This window comes from Pimephales promelas, chromosome 3 (genome assembly GCF_988280905.1).
Source record: "Pimephales promelas chromosome 3, fPimPro1.hap1.1, whole genome shotgun sequence".
NCBI classification, from domain to species: Eukaryota; Metazoa; Chordata; class Actinopteri; order Cypriniformes; family Leuciscidae; genus Pimephales; species Pimephales promelas.
The window spans coordinates 30,786,821-30,806,623 of NC_142771.1; the positions used below are offsets into that span (position 1 = coordinate 30,786,821).

At 38.4% G+C, this 19,803-nt stretch overlaps 1 protein-coding gene across 2 annotated transcripts in view; it reads right to left on the reverse strand.

The window, feature by feature from the left end:
• ttyh3a (tweety family member 3a) overlaps positions 1 to 19,803 on the reverse strand; it is a 79,925-nt gene that overhangs the window by 24,980 nt on the left and 35,142 nt on the right. For both annotated transcript variants that reach the window (XM_039686174.2, XM_089128737.1), the window contains exons 3-8: positions 17,000 to 17,111; positions 16,637 to 16,857; positions 14,607 to 14,702; positions 11,576 to 11,648; positions 10,190 to 10,265; positions 3,372 to 3,427 (exon numbers count right to left, since the gene is read on the reverse strand). In XM_039686174.2, coding sequence (XP_039542108.1) covers positions 3,372 to 3,427; positions 10,190 to 10,265; positions 11,576 to 11,648; positions 14,607 to 14,702; positions 16,637 to 16,857; positions 17,000 to 17,111 — 634 coding nt within the window. The remainder of the gene's footprint in view (positions 1 to 3,371; positions 3,428 to 10,189; positions 10,266 to 11,575; positions 11,649 to 14,606; positions 14,703 to 16,636; positions 16,858 to 16,999; positions 17,112 to 19,803) is intronic.

A 19,803-nucleotide genomic window follows, 5' to 3' on the forward strand; every position in this document is an offset into this window, starting at 1 on the left:
AGCATCATTACTCCAGTCTTCAGTGTCACATTATCCTTCAGAAATCATTCTAATGTGATTAGAATATCGTGCTGCTTGCTATTTTTGTGGAAACTGTGATAAATCGTTCTTCAGGATTCGTTAATAAATAGAAAGTTCAAAAGAAAAGCATTTATTTAAAATAGAAATATTTAGCAAAATTATAAAAATTTTACTGACACTTTTTTTTACCATGTAATCCATATTTGCCTAATACAAACGTGATTTGTTTATATTACTGATTCAAAACACCTTTTGTTATTTTTTGTCTTAATCAGATAAAATCTGACGTTTTCGCACACAAACCGCTCGTTTCGTGTCTTAGGCCATCAATGTGTACTTACATTCACGAGTCATTAAATCATGTTTAATTTGGACTTCTCTGTGCATGCTCTCTAAGGTGGACCCCATATACCTCCATTATAAGACAGACAGACAAGAACGGTTTGACCTAAAAATATCAAAATTGAAAATACTGCGGAAACAAAGACACCTACATCTTGGATTCCCTTGAGGTAAGCTAAAACATATCAATAATTAATTTCAAAGTGAACTATCCCTTTAAGAGCGAAACAGGTAATATAAAGTGTGTTGCACGACTGCCACTTCCGGCCAAGTGTAGACGTATTTCCTCAGAGTTCCTTCACCACTGCACACTCCACTCTTAGTCCTGCAGCAGGAGTCAGAAATGCTTGAATAATGCAACAGTGCATTTACACCCAGCAGCAAAAGTCAGTACAGGCTCTTGTACCCAGCCATTAAGGACATTTTAAACTGTCATGGAATATTTCAAGAGCAGTGTTCTTGAACATGAATATTTGATATGCCAAATGGCCACTGTATCGGCTTTGCCTGTCAACAGTTCTACAAATGATAGGCTGGAATTTTTTGTTTTTGTTTTCTGACATTCATTGAGAAAGAAGTAGTGAAAGTACCTTCTTTCACAGGGCGCACAGAAGACTTTTGGTTACAGTGTTACGTGGGGGCAAAATAACTAGAAACTAACTTCTGAAGTCAAAAGCCAGCAGCTATGAAAAGCTTAAGGTAGGCTTCCTTTATACCCCCAAATTATAGGCCTATACACAGAGTAAACGTGATCGCAAATTTGAAAGTGAAAAGCGTGACGCTAGCAGGAAGTTGGGCAGGAATTATGAAAAGCAATATAACACAAACGCTGTTCCAACATTGTTCCAAAATGATGCTGCCATATTTGAGCAACACAAAGTGCATCTTCTAATGCCTGGTTCAGATTACACAAGTTTTTTTGACTGTTACGATATTCACTGTGTCAGATTAGGCGATTTTGACTCCTAAAATCTTGTCGTGGACAAGACACATTGTACCATCAGACTCACAAAATGTCCTCGTGCGGCCCAAGCCATTGAAATGAATGGGTTTCATAGCGCAGCTTGCGCATGCCGTGTCCTGTTGCAAAAGCATGTGAAAGAAAACTAAGGTTTTTATCATACGATAAAAAAATTTAACATTGTTAAAATGGATTTGCGTTAACACCGTTAATCACCGTTTAACTGACAGCCCTAAAAAATATATATGATCAATAAGTTATGACAACGTTTGTTTTTACATTGCTTTAACTCATCAAAATAAGTTAAGCAACAACTTTCAGTTATTTTAAAAACACAACAGTTTTGTGTGAACAGCCCCTTAGAAGACAGTGGATATCAAAGTAGATGATGTTTGGATTATAAAGCATTCAATTGGTTGTAGAATCTTCAAAATTTTCTCGTTAAATGTTCTTTAAATGGCCCTGGATGACTTTTCAAGCCAAAAATCAATATCCATTTCACTTATTTGCAGTCTCAGATGTGAATCAGGCAGAGTTCATCTGTATGCTGAATGAGAACTGGAGGAACTCCATTTAGAGGCATCAGCTGACAAAGTACAACGTTCAATCTCCATATGGACATTAGCCTTCATTCAAATAAAGTGATATCAAGACAATGGAGCTGTCACTGACATAATCCATCAATCATGATCAGTTAAGAGCTGTGATTTGTTTGAATTATACACATGCATTAGTCAAATAAAGACTTAGAGAAGGACTTCATTAAGTAAAGGGAGAGGCAGGAAGCCAAAGGAACATGCATTTCCATCGAGCTCTCGCTACGAGGAGAATGCTAATGTACAGGGACAAATGAAGCAGGGGGCGTGTGAGTAAGAGGAGGGAGAAGATTGGCTGTCTTCCAAAGACCAGTGAGATGCCTCGCTGTCTATTGTTTACACTGGCAACTACCGTCTAAGGCAGCTTCCTTAACACAATGAAATCAAACTCTTTACAGAAACAACATTAATGGTCCCTCACACCTCATGTTACGTGCACAGGACAAAGTTAATTCTTCCAGAGCATCAGTGATGGTACTGTTAACTAAAATTATTCAAAATCGGTTTCAGTAACTGAATTAAAGCTGAAATCAATAAATATTAATATCAGATGAAAAACCTAAGAACGTGCAAAATATGACCAATTACTAAAAGTTAAATAAAAATAAGTTAGAGTTAAATAGATAATAAAGCTGATTAAAAATAATGATAAATAACAGAATATGATACTAAAATAAGACTTAATATTTGCTAAACATTTAAACCAAAAAATAATCATTTTGAATTACTAAAGAAATTTAAAAAAAAATTGTCAGAGTTAGAAAAATTGTCACTATCTGTGATATTTCACTATAACCTTATTAACACCAGATGATGAATAAGGGTCTTATCTAGGACCGTTCGAGTCATGACTCGAAAAAAGATTTGTTCATTTCGAGTTCGAACAGGAGAGTCACGAACGCTCATCACAGAACAGAGCAAGGCGAGCATTTGTGCTTATAAAACGTAAACTTTTTTTATTTATTTTTGAAATGACAGATCGTTTCGCTTGATAAGACCCTTATTCATTGTCTGGTGTCGTTTAAAGCCTGTTGAAGCTGCACTGAAACTCTCATTTGGACCTTGAACCGTTTGGTTCCCAATGAAGTCCATTATATGGAGAAAATCCTGGAATGTTTTCATCAAAAACCTTAATTTCTTTTCGACTGAAGAAAGAAAGACATGGACTACTCCATAAAAGTGAACTACTAGTAGTTCCATAAAAGTGAACTACTCCTTTAAGCCAAAAGAGGAATCTATAAGGGTGTTTAATTTTACAGTTATCAAAAGCCTTTGCATTGGTATTCTGCCTAAGACGCTAAATGTGTCTAGTAAGGAAGCTCACTAGGGTTTGGACCAGAGCCGATGTACATTCTTGAGGACATCTCTCAGAGGTTTGAAGGTCAGGGATTTAGTTCATAGAGAAAATCTGAATCAAATAATTAAATGGATAGTTTAACATCTGTGGTTACCTGTTGGTAGGGGTTGATCTGACCCACGTTACATGTGAGGTAATACTGCAGGATATCTGTGGAGAGAGAGAGAGAGAGAGAGAGAGAGAGAGAGAGAGAGAGAGAGAGAGGTTAGGTATGAAGAAATCAGCATTTAACATTTAGATGAAGTTCCACTCATGGCAGTGTTTTTCCATTTGCTTGCCTCTACAAACTTCTTATTAAAATTCGACATGAAACAGAAGTTGCGATAGACTTTTACTTTCTGATTGAAACAGGATTTGAAATAAGAAAAATGTAGGGCGAGCCTTGATTTTGTCAACAGGGAATTGTTTGGAAGATTGTGGTTTGCTATTGGTTGATCTCATGTCAGTGACGGGTTGTCCCACTCTAGCGCCAGTAAACACGTCACCAGAAAAGACAAGAGATGTTGCTGAAAGAGGCAGGTGAAGATTTGACGAATTTTTTTTTTTTAAAGTTAAAAAATATAATCCTTCATGGTAATAATAGAAAATGGTGACTATTCCACAAGCACTACATTTACATTTATTCATTTAGCTGACGCTTTTTTCCAAAGCGACTTACTATTGCTATATGTTAGAGGTCGCACGCCTCTGGAGCAACTAGGGGTTAAGTGTCTTGCTCAGGGACACATTGGTGTCTCGCAGTGGATTCAAACCCGGGTCTCACACCAAAGGCATGTGTCTTATCCACTGCGCCATCACCACCCCACTAAGTCATTAAAATCCTGCAACAAGCTAAAAATCTTCTCAGTTCTTTCCATTTCACAACCCCCCTAAGCAGATGACACACTATCATACCATTATTTACTGACCTCAGAGAGCCCACAGCAGCCATGTCAGGTATTTGAAGAGCTATATTTCCAGCCACGAGCCAATTTAGATTCAGTCCACGACTGCCTCACTCAACCAAGATATGCCGAACATATAATTTCTCTTCTGTAGAGGACAATTTTCCACTCAATGCAAAAGAATCAATAATCCTAGACAACACCCAATTTTTTTTTTTTTGCACCGATATTAGAGGAAAATCTGTGGAACGGATTTAGACATGCTAAAACATGTTAAAATTAAGCTGAGAACGCTCTTATTGGTAGCTTAAAGCTTTAAAATAGGCAACAAATTGAATAAATGTAGGCTTTCAGTCTTAGGGGTGCTCGAGAATAGCTCAGTAGGTTGCAGTAAGTTCAGATCTCACTCAACTGGACATTAATAATTGCATATGCTTGTCAGTAAATGTGTTTCAGTAATGATTGTCATATTTGGTAGCAGTTTACATTAACACTTATATCACTAAAGTGTAATGTGTTGGGATGGTAGAAAAGGAGCGACGCTTCTGACAGATTTTTCAACGCATTCTCATCCTAGGGCGTCATATAGTGACACTTTTGAAATTTCATCTAAATCCAACGCACATGGCACCCTTTAGTGTCAATATAACGCACACAGAGCTTTGTTCAGTTATGGTAGGCTTAGTTCTGGGGTACATTTAGGGTTTGACCACTAGGAGGCATATATATCTGCTTCTCAGATGCCCCTTTTCCACCAAGGCAGAGCTGGTGCTGGTTCGGAGCCAGAGCCTAGTTTCAAATCGGTTCTTTGTTTTTCGACCACCAAAGCACCAGCTTCGAACCAGTAAAAGCGGTTCTTAAGTAGCACCATGATTCTTACTAGGACTGTTTGTTAACGATCCCCAATTTTCAGCACAACAATTGAATGGGGATGCCATCTTGGGTATTGCTGGTCTAGAAGTAAGAACCGCTTACGTCAGCGGCTGGGGGCGGGGTTACCGTGACCAACAAGACGAATAGAAACTTGTGACCGCTATTTTTTAAATAGCAGCTAATCATGCTAATAGCAGCTTGATTGTAATCTGTTAATGCAAGTTAAGGCGAGCTGCACGGACGTGCTGGATTCGCCGTGTTTGGATACCGATGTTGGTTTGCAAAGCCATAAGCATAAATAGTAACGCAACAACCACCATTGTTGATGGAAGGTTTCTTTAAGATGCATCGGAGGACTGATCGGAGCGTTTACGAGTCCAGATTTGAATCAAATCTTTTTCTAATGTTTTTTTTCGAATCGCTCTCACAGTTCGAGATTCACAGTGCCGAACCATCTCGAACAAGCCTGGTGTGTTACGCTAGCGTTGCTGGGCAACATGAGATGTATACAGTGACATAAGATCTGGCTCTGTGATGGCTCTCTAGTCTGTGGAAAGGCAAACCGGTTCTTTGAAAGCTCGTCAGTTGAACCAACTCCGAACCAGCACTAGCTCTAACTCTGAATCAGTACCTGGTTCTTGTTGGTGGAAAAGGGGTAATATTGATACTAAAGGGTGCCATGTACATTGGATGTGGACGGAATGTCAAAAGCGTCAGTATATGACAGCTTGGGATGAGAACGGGCTGGAATTTTATGAGAAAGACGAGACCTGAAGACCTCTTAAAAGGAAGCACTAGGGTTAATACCTCAAACAGTTCAGCTTGACACTTGTAACACCAAGATCATGGGTTTGATTCCCATAATATTGAAACTGCATGCCGATTCGCAGCTCAAGAAACATTTCTAATTATCAATGTTGAAAACAGCTGTACTGCTACACACTGGCAATGAATCTGACGTGTGACGGTAATGATGAAGAGTGCAGTGAACATGTAGACAGCAGGGTTAAAACAACAAAAAAAACTTTTCCATTTCTGCACAGGAAATACTAATTCACACAGTCCGCTCATAAACCTCCACGCGCCAACGCAGATGGAGTCTTGGGCCAACTTCATACGCAGCTTGCAGAGGGTTGCGTGAATGAGAATCAAAAAACAGACACATGCGTCAGAGCAGTGGGTTTGTTGAGGAGGAGTGATGCTTTCATCACTATCATTACACACGTGGACAAGCGCATGGCAGCGGTCACAGGGAAAAGTGCCAGTAGTGGTGTCTGTAAAACCTGCTTATGAACAAGCAAAATCCCATCGCATATAACCGGCCTCCCTGATTGCATATAAACGGTAGAATTATAGCAACAACGAGGGGAATAAAGTGGCCTCTCCATTCTATCCATGGATGGCTGTACAAAAGGCTGAAGTGAGCGCCACTGGTCTATAGTGTAGTTCATGGCTGGATTTATAGGTTGTAATAGTATTCAGGCTGTGTGTCAGGGCCCCATTGTCTCACATGTCATGCGTGAATGACCTCCAGTAATTGGACGCAATATTGGTTGACTGGTGATGCCTTTATGAGACAAAGGCAATGGAGTGAATTCCAAAACGGTTCTGAGAGGAGGCTGAGCTTTAAATCCCACTCATGCTGCGATGACTGCAGGCTGTAAAAGATCCTGATTCATACAAGACAGGACACATGCCAGATATTCTTTATGAAGGGTTTCACTGAGACGTTATCAGATGACTAAACCGTGTACATCACGGAAGACAATTATACCATGAAAATAAACCACTTTCCCCATTAAAAGTAGAGAGATGTTTGGACTATTTTCATCTTCTTGGTTTGAAATCAACATTGAGTGAACGTCACATGCGATGAGGATAAACATTGTGTATGGAGCAACAATGTGAATTATTATTGGTTAGCCAATAAGAACAGGTGATTTACATATTGAAGTAGCAAAAGCATTCAGTCTAAGGGGCAATTTGAATGACAGTAAACAGTTTTATTGGTTTTGGCCGTTCATTTGCATTTGGATTCCTAAAAACGCAAACATTTAAATTATACAGTCATTGTCTTGTCATGTGCATGCGTTATGTGTTCAGTCATAATAATATTTAAAAAGTTTGCTAGATTTAGATAAAAAGTCTAAAACGTCTGTAAATGACTAGACTGTGTATTATACACCACAGCACAGAAGACATACTGGAATACATATTGCGGCTTTCCTCACAGAAGGCAGACACATGATGGCACACACAGGGACATGCGTTCTGTTTGTAAGTACAGAGAAGTCTGGGTTTTATTTTGGAGAAACGCAGTAGAATGACTCATGAATCAAGGATGGTGATGGCCAGAGGGGACACACTCACTTCACTGATCACTTTTCCTCTGAGGACTCCATCTACAGCTATTAATTCATCACCGCTCCAAATCTTTTTCTGGACTGAAGGGACGTAACTTGTGCAAAGGTGTGAGCTAAAGTCTGATGTCTTAGTTTTAATGAACAACAACGCCGCTTCACAAGAAATGAGGTCCATTCACACCAACAACGATAAATATAAACATTACCGTAATGCTAACTATATTAGCATCCACACCAGTGGACTATATTGCTCTGTTTATTCTAAGCGTGTGCTTGTCTTTCCCCTTAAATGTGCGAGCTTGTTTACAGCAGGATGGATTCTGATTGGCTCACCAACTGGATAAAATAGTTATGAAAGTGATTCAAATGATATCAGTCCTCTGTGTCATTACAGCTGTGGACTATTCTTTAACTATATCTTTATGTTTCTCTTTATAGTAATCATCCTTGATGTGAACGGGCCTTTACAACATAGTGAACGTCACATGGAGCACTTATGAACTGCACATGGACACTATGAACTGGGTTAGACAAAAAAGTCTGGGTAAAACAGAAACTCATTTCTTTTTAATTCCACCGAACAAATTACAAACTGAAACTGCATCAGGGTGAGTAAATAACAGCACAATGTTCAATTTTGCGTGATCTATCCCTTTAAGGAGTTATTTAGAGCAAATGAGAAAAAGACTGAAGATAGGAAGAACAAAGATAAGAATAGAGCCCAGATGAGATGCAATTTCATGGGTGTGTGAAGCTGAGAGTCACATGGTCTATCATCCACATCCTTCAGCAGTTTTCTCTTCCTCTCCTCTTATCTCTCTCATGTATTCTGTTCTTCAGAAGTTCTCTATACTGTAGCTCTCCTCTTCACAGCCAACTAACAAATTGATTAATCATAACGGAGGCCAAAGTTGACATATCGAACCTGCTTATGCTACACTAAAGCATACAGGGATCCACATGCATTCATTATTACACTTTTGCTTACTGTGAAGCACCAATGCGCCAACATAACGGAACCCATTTAAAGGGCATATTCAGTTTAGAGGACCCAACCAGTCAATAAATAGAAAAATAATGTAGGAACGATACTTTTAAAAATACTTATAAATATGCAACAAAAGCTTCTGGAGTAGCTTGTGAGAAAATTTTACTTCCGCCTTTGAAAATGGGCGTGGCGGGCGTGGGGGAGCGGTCGATTCAGACAACAGGAAAACAATGGATCGCAATGACATTTCGGACGCTGAGGAAATACTTACTCGTCTGACGGACCACAGCCGTACAATTATGAGCCTGCTATGCTTCCAAGAGAACAGGGACAGGCCAGGATAATATTATGCCTGGTTCAGATAACACAATTTTTTTGTCTTTTACGATAGTCACTGCGTCAGATTACGCGATTTTGACTCCTAAAATCTGACTCCTTTGGGTCTATTTGTAAAGGTGTTCATGCTTGAATATTTAAAATACATTGTTGCAGCACCTCTCTTCCCAGTCTGACAGTAACGCTCCGTTAAAGTCCCCGTGAAATCAAAATTGAACCTTTAACATATTACTAGTCTTGTGGTGAACAATTAATCCGTGCAAGTGAATATATATTAAAAAAAATGTTTTACCTTAGTAATCTTTAATCAAAATCTGAAAAGTTACTTCCGGTCTGGAATGGTTTCTTTTTCTGATGACGTAGGCTTCACAGTTTGGGTGGGGAAACACTTAACCACTCCCCTCAAACCGTTAGTTTGCTATGAGCGAGAGATGGAGAGGAGGAGCGCTAGAGTAAAACCCTGCCCTCTGTTCAATATTACGTTTTACTTGGAAATACGTCACAGCACTGGAGAAAAATCGTTTGCAACTTCCGGTTCACGGGGACTTTAAGTTCCCGACTCTTTAAGTGCCCGTCCTTCCAAAAAGCACAGTGTACTCTGATTGGCTGTCTAGAGTCTAGACCAGTGTTTTGGGAATTGGTCAGTCGCTTGAAGTGTATTTCAGAAATGTCACGCCCCAACACACTACTAATGCATCTCAGCCTGGCCTTGCACTTTTTTTGTGGCTGGGAATTGTTTAAATGAAGAATATAGTGATGTGTACGTTGAGAAGAAAACTCAAAACTACAATTGAGGCGTTTGAGGGAGTTCAGAAACAGTTTGGAGTGACTGTAACTTTGCAGACCTTTTTCATACTCACAGTAACATTACACACTAAAGAAAGTTGAAAATGTAAAGCAGCAGAGTAGGTCCTCTTTAATAGGATTCACACATGTTCAAGCCAGTGAAAATGCTTCCTTTCCAGGGAACAAGTCACAGGAAGACCATTTTCCAATGGGCCGAACCCCAAGTCCACCTCAATTAGGCTTGACCAGAATGTATGATCTTGCTCCGGCCACCCAAAGAGAAAAGGCTAGGTCTCGCAAAACAAACAGACGCTAGTGGATAAAACACCCACACAGGGTTGTCTCTTCCCACTGATTTACTGAGAGCAACCAGCCTCCTGTGGATAACAAGGTCACTTTGAAGAGGAACTGCTGTGTTGAGTAATGCTGATAAAGTGAGGAAGAGAAAGTCAGATGGAACGCTTCCTCTCTGAGCCAACAGGAAATGAAAGCCTGTGTGACTGTTCACTCCTCAGAGAACACGCTCCCCCGTCAGGAGGTGTAGGACAGTCTATATTCAGACAGACTCGAGAGTCGCGAGTGATTCACAATAACACCTGCTAGATTAAGAGCCTTACTCACAAATCAGCAGGAGGTGGAAGAAAGTAAACGTTTAAGAGAACTGGAGTGGAATAAAACGTACCTTTCTTGATAAGGGAGTACTGCTCTGACACCTTGGTAATGTACATGTCAGGTGCCGCACAGAAGTCACTGAAGCCCTACAATGGACAGAGAAAAGTAATTAAATTAGTTATTTTCCACTGATGTTCAAAAATATTTTTCAGGACCAATTGATCACCTTAGTATACTCATTAAGTTAATCAAAACTGACAGATTTCTATTTCAAATAAACATGGTTCTTTTAAAGTTTCATGACCTTTCTTTATCACAGTTCTCACAAAAATATTAAGCAGCACCAATTGTTTTCAACATTAAAACACTGTAAAGAACAAAGAAAAAAGTTTCTGCCTTAAATTTGTAAGCACAATAAACTTGGTGTGAATGAAAATGAAAAATGACATTAAACTGACAATAACAGTAAAACTTAATAAAATTACACTGTAATTTTTTTTTTCAAGATTTGCTATCCCAACATTTTTTTCTTTTGTCAAATCAACTTAAATAATTTATTTAGTTCAGATAACTTATTATTTTGAGTTTCTGATAATTAAATCAGTCCCCTTCATTGTATTAACTCACTTTTTCCAGTTCAATCAACTTAAAATTAAGGCAACATGGTTACTTAATTTTTAAGTTAAACCAACAATATTTTTTACAGTGTAGCTGAATCTTGTATAACTAAAGAAAACTTATTTTGATGAGTTTAAGCAATGTAAAAACATATGTTGTCATAACTAAGTTTTTTAATGTGTAATATGTTTCTTGAGCAGTGAATTGTGATTTTAGACTCTTTTCTGAAGGATCATGTGACACTAATGGTTCTGACATCCCAGCCATGGTAATTTCTATTAGTTTTGCATTGTGAGTGTTAAGGTTCTTGTACACTGAGTCCGAAAGTTGTGTATGCATTTTTTCGTATTCGTCATTCAGTGGGACTGAACTGTCAAAACACTTCTCAAAATGCTTGCTACAGATGCAAAAAAAAAAAAATAATAATAAAAAAAACAAAAAAACAAAAACAAATCTGATTTATTTTTCTTATAACAGACTCATAAAAGGCTTAACAGGTTTCAGAGGCAGTGTGTAAACATAATTGACAAAGTGTGGTCATATTTATTTTTTAATGTGTAAAAATTTCGGACGAGGATTTGGGTTTCTGTGTGCCAAAGTACCTTTTAGAGTACATCTACCAAAAAAAAAAAAAAAAAGGCATGATATCTCCCCTTCAAAGCAGTAATAGGGTATAACTGTGCAAAACAGGCTCCTTATCAGAGATAAGCTATTACTGTCTGCTTTAGTTAATTCCACAGATCTAATTCAAGCTTGTGCAGGAGAGATCATAAGAGGAAGCATCAGTACAATACTGTCCTGCCTCTGTGTGGAGTAGTGTTGCCATGGAGACACTCACCGAGGAGACAGTCAGTTCTAGACCAAGTGAGCCCCAGCTGATCACCAGCGCCAACACACCCAGAAAACACACCCTGGAGAACAAAGATAATGATTATCTCAGCCATCATTACATACACTTTATACATGTTACGAACATTTAAATGGTTAGAAACCCTTCAAAGGGTTATTTCAGCTGAGGAAAACCCTTCATCCCACAACAATTTCTTTTACTTTCAAATAGAATAAGAATTTAATGGTGGTAAAATTACGGGACGACAGAAGTGGGATTAAGCACACACTTATTGCCATTATCCATATAGCTTGTTATGAGTATCATCTTTGAGTAATACAACCAAAACATCTGCTCATCTTCACATCTAAAGGCCATTTCTGAGCATTTTCCAGAATAGCAGACTGCAAATTAATAATAAAAAATAATTTATAGAATTAAATAATATTAATAAAGTGGAATAATAAATAGTATTATGCACTTTATTAATGTTATTTAATACTCTTTTATATCTTAAATATTTCATATTTTAAATAAGGATATTTACCTTATGGATGTTTATATACTTTAAACAAAAATTCTGAACAATTTGCAGTATAAAACCCTAAAGTTGTCTTCAAGAAAGAAAAAAAAACAGATTTCGAATCGGTTTTTGTGTGATTAATTAAAAATACATTAAGGAACATTATGGCTCCTTTAAAGGAGCAATGTGTGACTTTTAGCGACATCTAGTGGTTCGGTTGCGAGTTTGCACCAGGTTTGCACTAAGGGCTCAGCCCACTGCTCACCCCTCCCTTTCGAAGAAGCTACGGTTGCTAAAACGGGACAAACATCTCGTCGGCTGAGACAGCAGAGAATAGCCAGAGTAAGCCAAGAGTGTGTAACATTGTCACTGTTTCTGTACCACAGTCCATTATAAACCACATCATAATTACTGTTTACAAAGCCATAGTCAGGTGAGGATCAAGGGTTTTAATATATAATTTAATAAAATAATATTAATCAGCTGATTGTCTCACAAACGTAACCAGCAGCACATTTCTCCCCACATACTGTAGCAAACCCATAATACAGCGAGGGAGCAGCTATATATTTTTTCTAACAGGGTAGTAATAGTTTAGCTGGCTAATATGAGCTGTTACTGTGGCTGAGCTGGGACGCGTCTGCATGAGTCCAAAGGTCGGAACTGCGCGCGCTGTTACAATCATGTCATCTCCGCATCCCATAGATACTATTTACTACACACAATAGGCTTTTTTTCTCTAATTTTGAAAAATCTTCGCGATCGACTTTAGTGATAAAAGACTTTAGTAAAAGTCTCTATCGACGGGTTAGTGATTCCTGTAACGTACTGTTTTACGGTCAATGACATGAATACTAATCATCAGCTGTCTCACGAACGTAACAGCACATCTATCCCCAACATAACAAACCCATAACACAGCGAGGGAGAACTAAGTTACATGAAACAATCCCAACTACATATTTTACACCACTCACAAGGGAAAAGTCACTACTCACGGAGTGTAAGGCTAGCTTCCAGCTTTCCGCTACTTCTCTTTTAAGGTAGTGATGAAACGCGTTCTGTAGCACTGTGTGTTCGCGTTCGGCTACGGTAGGAATATGACGTCACAACATGGCGACCTTCATAGAAGGGGATTCCCGCGGTTATGGAGCTATTAATGTCTCATTCTAAGGTAATAAAAACATTACGGTTAATTAAGTAAGTTCTTTATACACCACTGAAAACATAGTTATGGATGTCATATTGCATTTCTGTTAATAGATACTCAACTTTGTTACACATTGCACCTTTAAATGAAGGCCAAATCAAACAGAAGGATGGTATCTTGGTATCATGAATTGTCAGGAGAGAACTATAGAAACCTCAAGATGTCGTGATTTTAGCAAGTAGCAACTTTTATTTCTGAGCAAATCGATATCCTGACATTTACCTTCTGACACGGCCTCAAGTCAAACAAGCTTTTTTGCCATATAATGTGAATGCAAAATGTTAAATGTCTAAACATATAATGGGCAAGACAAGCCAGAGGAAATCGGTACGACAGCTACAGGATAGAGGCTTTAATGTGAGCTCTAGCCCGGGGAAACAATGCACTGCTCAATTCTTTAAGAAACGGCAGGTTATCAGTGGCCAATGAGACGGCTCTATCCGTGTTTTTTGGCAGGGCTAGTGGAATTGTTTTGCACAATCTACTAAATGACAAAACATGATTGGTCCCACACCATGCACCTGAGGTACTCCGCTGTAGCTACAAGAAACAAACATACAGCAGAAAGTGACCATTTCAAAACCTGGTTTGCAGCCTAAATACCTAAACAGAAAGCTCCTGACACGAAGGCTATTTCAAAAGGTAGATGAGCAACATGAGTCAACTATGTATATTTTTATTCCTCTAGTATAGCGTGCAATAGCCAGGTCCCAAATTTAAAAATCACATTAATTACCTCCATAGAGAAATTAATTTTTAATGATAACTTATAAACCTGTAAAGACAGACCTACTGTGGGCTACACAGTTAATTGATGGTATGTGCTTTGGTTAAAGCCATCAACTTGCATCATTTCTACTTATTTTTTTAATATTGTGTTCAAGAGAAGAAATCCTTGTGAGAAACTAAAGAAATCTGCATCTAAATCTGTCCCCGCCCACTTCCAAGAAGCACTACGACAAACTATTCAGTTCCCCGCTTTCATAGTCTGCATGCAGATTAAATGCAGACTAAGTCATGTTTGAGCCGTTTTAACTGAAAGCAACTTGCAGTGGCACGTCTTAAAATACAGTAATCAGCATTTGAAGCGGATCAAAACCTTTCAAAGATACACATGAATTTTGACCAGTACCCGTTCTCGTCTTAGGACAACATGACCTTTTTTGATCCACTTCAAATGTTGACTACTGTATGTCAGTGCCAATAGCTACATTTTTGCTTCAATCATAATTAATTCATTCCGAATTTTAAGCACTGACTCATGTGTGGTACACCAGGGAAAATAGAGCTTCAAAGACACTTCTTACCCAATCAGAGTTCCTTTGGAGTTGCGAATGAGACCGAAGAGCACCAGCAGGCAAATAAGCACATCAAACAGCAGCAGACCCAGGTAGCCCAGCCACCTAATGAGGACAACACATTCACATAATACATTTCAAATGCAGCAAATTCTACAGCATTAATGAATTAACACTAACAGATCAGTTGTCTATAGAGTGCCGAAGTTATGACATCACTTTGTAGGCCAAACGCGGAAGTGAGTTAGCATTTCAACACTCCCAGTTCCCTCGCCATAAAGTCTATGGGTTTTTTGAATGGGTTTTTGCTAAATCGCCTGAAATAGGTCTGTGGTGAACAAAGCCTCTAAATATTTTCACGTCTTGATCTATGACATAAAACACACCAGTTAAAACTTGCATGTGTTTTTTTAAACTTCATTGTGTCTGCTTGTGTCTTTTTTTAACTTTATATAGGCTTCGAAATGTACATTTTGGATTAACTTGTAAAGATTATCTTGATAGACAAAACGTATAAGGTCACAACTTTTTGTTGAACACAGATCTTATTTTTTGTGATTTTCCAAAAGTCTGTGGGGAAAATCAACAGCTTTTCGATCGAGGGAACCCATGCGCCGCTAACTTCCGAGTTGTCCTACAAAGTGATGTCATAACTTCGGCACTCTATTGTACATTTAAGTATACAGTAGACCATTTTGCAAGATGTAAACACTGGTCCAGAAACACTTCCTTTTTCCGTTTGTAACCGTTTTCTTTATTTCACATGTAAAGAAAACATCTTAAAGATGTTTGTTTAACTTTTTGATTCAGTTTTATATGTTCTGTTGGTTGTATTTTATCCCAGCTTTTATGTAGTGTTAAAAAACTGAAACAGGAAGTGATTCTGGACCAGTGTTGTTTACATCTTGCAAAATGGTCTATATTAAATACATTTATTTCGCAAGGATGCATTACATTTAAAATATTACAATAGATTTATTTAAAAAAAATGTTGTTTTTTTTAAATAAATAAAAAAAAAACATATCACGGTTTCCACAAAAATATTTAAATATTTACTGTTTTACTGTATTATTTTATCACATGACAGGGGTGACAGACCCCAAACTTTTGAAAAGTAGTATTATATATACCTTAACAAATTTTTTTGTTTCATAAAGCTATTTAAATGCAAATGCCCCAATGGAGATCTTCGTATTTTTTTGAAGCTTACTCATGCAAACTTTCCATCACGATGATAGGGGTTGTTGCTAGATGGCATAAAGGGGTAATATTTAAAAAAAAAAAAAAAAAAAAACATGTTTAGAAAATTAACATTTTGGTAATCAATAACAGACATGTTTAGTTTTATAGGCTTATCCTGTTGAAGCCTGGAATGAAACTTCTTTGACTTTTTTTAGGCAAACTAACAGACCCCCACGGCAATCTCTTTCACTGAGAAATGTAAATGGTTTACGGGAGGTGGAAAGAGACAGCGAGTGAACAGAATACTAATTTCTATTCTCTCTGAGAGTGCACTGTTCACAACTTTTGTGACACACAGAAATCCTTTGAGCCTTTTCCGTCTGAATTTTTTTGGGGATGTTAAGAAGGTTTTACACAAACAATACACTTCATAATGCGTCACAACACCAACATTTAAGTGAATCCCCTGTTTAAAGTTAACATTTGAGATTAAATTTTTAAAAAACACGCTCATATGATTACAGTTCTCTGATGCTGGTTTATGGTCATATGACATGAAAGTGAACTAATAACATACAACATTTTTTTTTTTTTAGCTTTTTTTAGATTTATATATATATATATATATATATATATATATATATATATATATATATATATATGTATATATATAAAAAAAAATCTATTTTACTTTATTAAAAAGAACTAAATGTTTAAATACTTGCATCCGGGTACTGAAATCTGTATTTTTTAAAATCATTTTAGGATTGATTTGGTACTGAAGTACCAGAAAGTTTGCCATCCCTTCATATTTCTTTCACTGATCTCTTTCTGTGAAAGATGTGGATGTACGTACCTGTACCAGTCATATAGTTCAATCTGGGTTGCCAGATCCTCCAGGGAGATGCTGAGATTGTTCCAAAAAGGAATGTCAGCCATCTGACGGACCAGCTCACCCCGCTGAGACTGGAGTTTCTGTATGATGGACAGGTAGTCTGTATGCTTTGCATACTGGTCCTTTAATAGCTGAAGATTCTCGTCCACAGTCTGGCTCTGAGCAGTTGTACTTTCTGACACCTACAGAAACACACATTTGCTTTAGAGGATCTTTTCTCATGAGCTAAGGATCAGAGTAAGTAATTGAGAATGTCAAGCTCTGGTGTGTTTTGGAGGGATGGAGAACCATTTAAACATAACCCAGTGTGCATCAGTGCCTCACCAGTCGGTGTATTCCTGACACGGTGCGGTTGGCATGGCGGAGGGAGTAAGTAAGTCGATTCACGCCGTCACAGGTCTCTCCGTTCCCGTAGAAACCAACAGCAATGCCGGCGCTGTAAGGAGACAAAGAATTAAGGCCTTCAGTAGAGCTGTGGTAACCCTGAGCAATAGGTCAGTAATTTCTCAAACCCTGCACACAGCTGGCAGAAGATAACACAACTGAACACCACATGATATGAATGACCCGTTAAATAATAGTTGAGGATACACATACCGTAAACAAAGCAGCGAGTGCTTACCGTTTTGAATATCAATCCTGCTAAACGCTTTCTTTATTCCACTCCGCTCATGTTAAAATTGAAATATTTGCCAAGAACACTCAAGTATCATGAGGTAACATAAGAACAGCCTTCTATCTTTACCGTTTTGACTTATTTGCTTGCTGTTTTGCTTTTATTTTCATGCACTGACTCTATCACTAAGCTGAACAGCCAATCATGTCGAATTGGGCCAAAAAAAGCTGACGAAGACTATTTTCAGCCGACGGCACGGAACTGTGCGGAACACACAGAGGAAACTTAGACGGCCGACCCACAAAAACTGCCCGTCGGCTTGGTGTGTTCCGGGCTTTAGATTTTCTTTTGTGAAAAATTTTGGTCGATATGTATAAAAGCTGATAAATAATGGATTATTTCTTTCGGCTGAGACACTTCTGGTGTGCACTGATTGCCATGAGGTTATTGAAATGCTTGAAATATGATTGGAATCACTTTGAAAGGAAAATGCAGTTAAGTGCACCATGTGTGGAACAAGTCTGTCATATAGGCTTCATAACATTGTAAAGAGAACATTATAATTGTGTGCTTAGGACATAGTGAGACTTTTGTTTTTGTAATCAAGCTCTAAAAAACTATATAAAAAATTGGATTTGGATTTATCGGTCATTATCGTATCGGCAAAACTTTTCATATCAGTGCATCCCTACTTTGCTCCAACGGGAGGTCCCTAACATTTAGTATAATCTAACTACTTGCTTACTTATTCATTTGTAGAGTTAACAACTAACAAAATGTTGTCTGGGCATTTATACAGAGATCCACACAGAGAAACATAGTGGTCAGATGGATATCACTCTGTAAACTCAACACACCACTGACACCACAGACTGTTGGGCTACTACAACAGCGCTGGAAAAAAAAGAGAAAAAGAATCGATTGCGCCAACAGCTTTGACCGACAGGGAATCAGGTTACAAAACCTCCGTGCCCCACAAACCCACCGAGGCCATTCACAGCAGTGGACTCCCAGCAGCAGACCACCTGCACCAAAGAGACAGATGACCATCAAAACATCTGACTTGAACTTGTTGCCTCTCCACCAGGTGGCACAACAGTACAACCGGCCAATGGGGCTTTCAATCCCACTCATTCCCATTCCCATTCCCATTCCCCACCCTCTCTCGCTCAAGCATCTCACCCAACTCCATTGTAAAGCATTCAATGGCAGCTACAATCAGCAGCCACCCCATTTACGGGGGTTCTGTGGCTAAACAAAGAGCTATTGACCGCAGGACAGGGCCGCAGCTCTCAACTACAGTACATTTAAGACACATTCCATGTGTTTGCCAGTCTTAGTCTTTGCCTTGTCCACGAGACAAACAATAAGTATTACAATTTCACAATAACGTGGATTAAAAGGTCCTATTGTCAGTGAAGCACTACGCAGGAAGGAAGTCACTTGAGTTGAATCGAGTGACAGTCTCTTAAACTAGCTCAATATTTTCTAAACAAGCAGTTGGTTGTGTTAAACTGTGTTGGTTTCATGCTCCAAGCATTGTCTTGTTTAGCCGGGGTGTGTTGCGGCACGAATGTGCAGATCAGGAAGCAGATGTCACCTCGTTGCCCCCCACACCCCCCACCCCCCAGGCCACGGTCATGTGACCCATTAGAGAGGGCTCAGTGGAGTTCCGAGCATTCCTACTACACTGCAAATCTGGTTGATAATCTGCAATAGCAAAGTTAACTATATAAACAAATGCAGTCTGATCTCACATAGCAGGTCATGAATGACTAGACAGTGATATGTGGGCCATTTATTTGCTCAAATTATAATGCTACTTGTGTGTTTACACAAAAACATTTGCTTAGTCATAACTGCTGCTCAAAGTTAGGGTGACCATATTTTGATTGCCAAAAACCAGGACACTCGGCCCGGCAAACAGATGGGCCTACTCAAATTATACTCGAAGTTTACTCAAATATACCTTATTAATTTCAATACATTTAAAGTTATGCGGTTATTTAAAGTTATTTGAGGTTATGCCTCCTCTGTATGGATAGAAAATGGTTATATTGGTATATGAAAACAGGACATGTCATGGGAAAACAGGACAGTACAAAGCAAAAAGGCAGTAACTGCAGTTTTGGTAAATCATTAATTATTACAATTTTCATGACATTCAAGGCATCCTTTGTTATGTGACAAAATATCTTATCTTAAATGCGTCTCGTTTTAGAGAAAAATGGTAGTCGTTTGTACAATAACTGCAAAAAGCCCTAGCAAAAGTCATTTTTCTCAGTTCTGCACTCTGCGTAGTTACTGCCTTTTTGCTTTGTAGGGCAGAGTTGGTCACCCTACTCAAAGTAAAATATTAAGAAATACAAAAAGTTAGTGTGCCAGTACAATGCTGGTTCCAGATTGTCGAGTTACACTACTCGTGTAACTGTATTTAAATAAGGAATACCTGGAGGTGTTTGGTCACTTCTCTGTTTGGATCCTAATGAATGAACTAGGCTAAGCTAAGTGC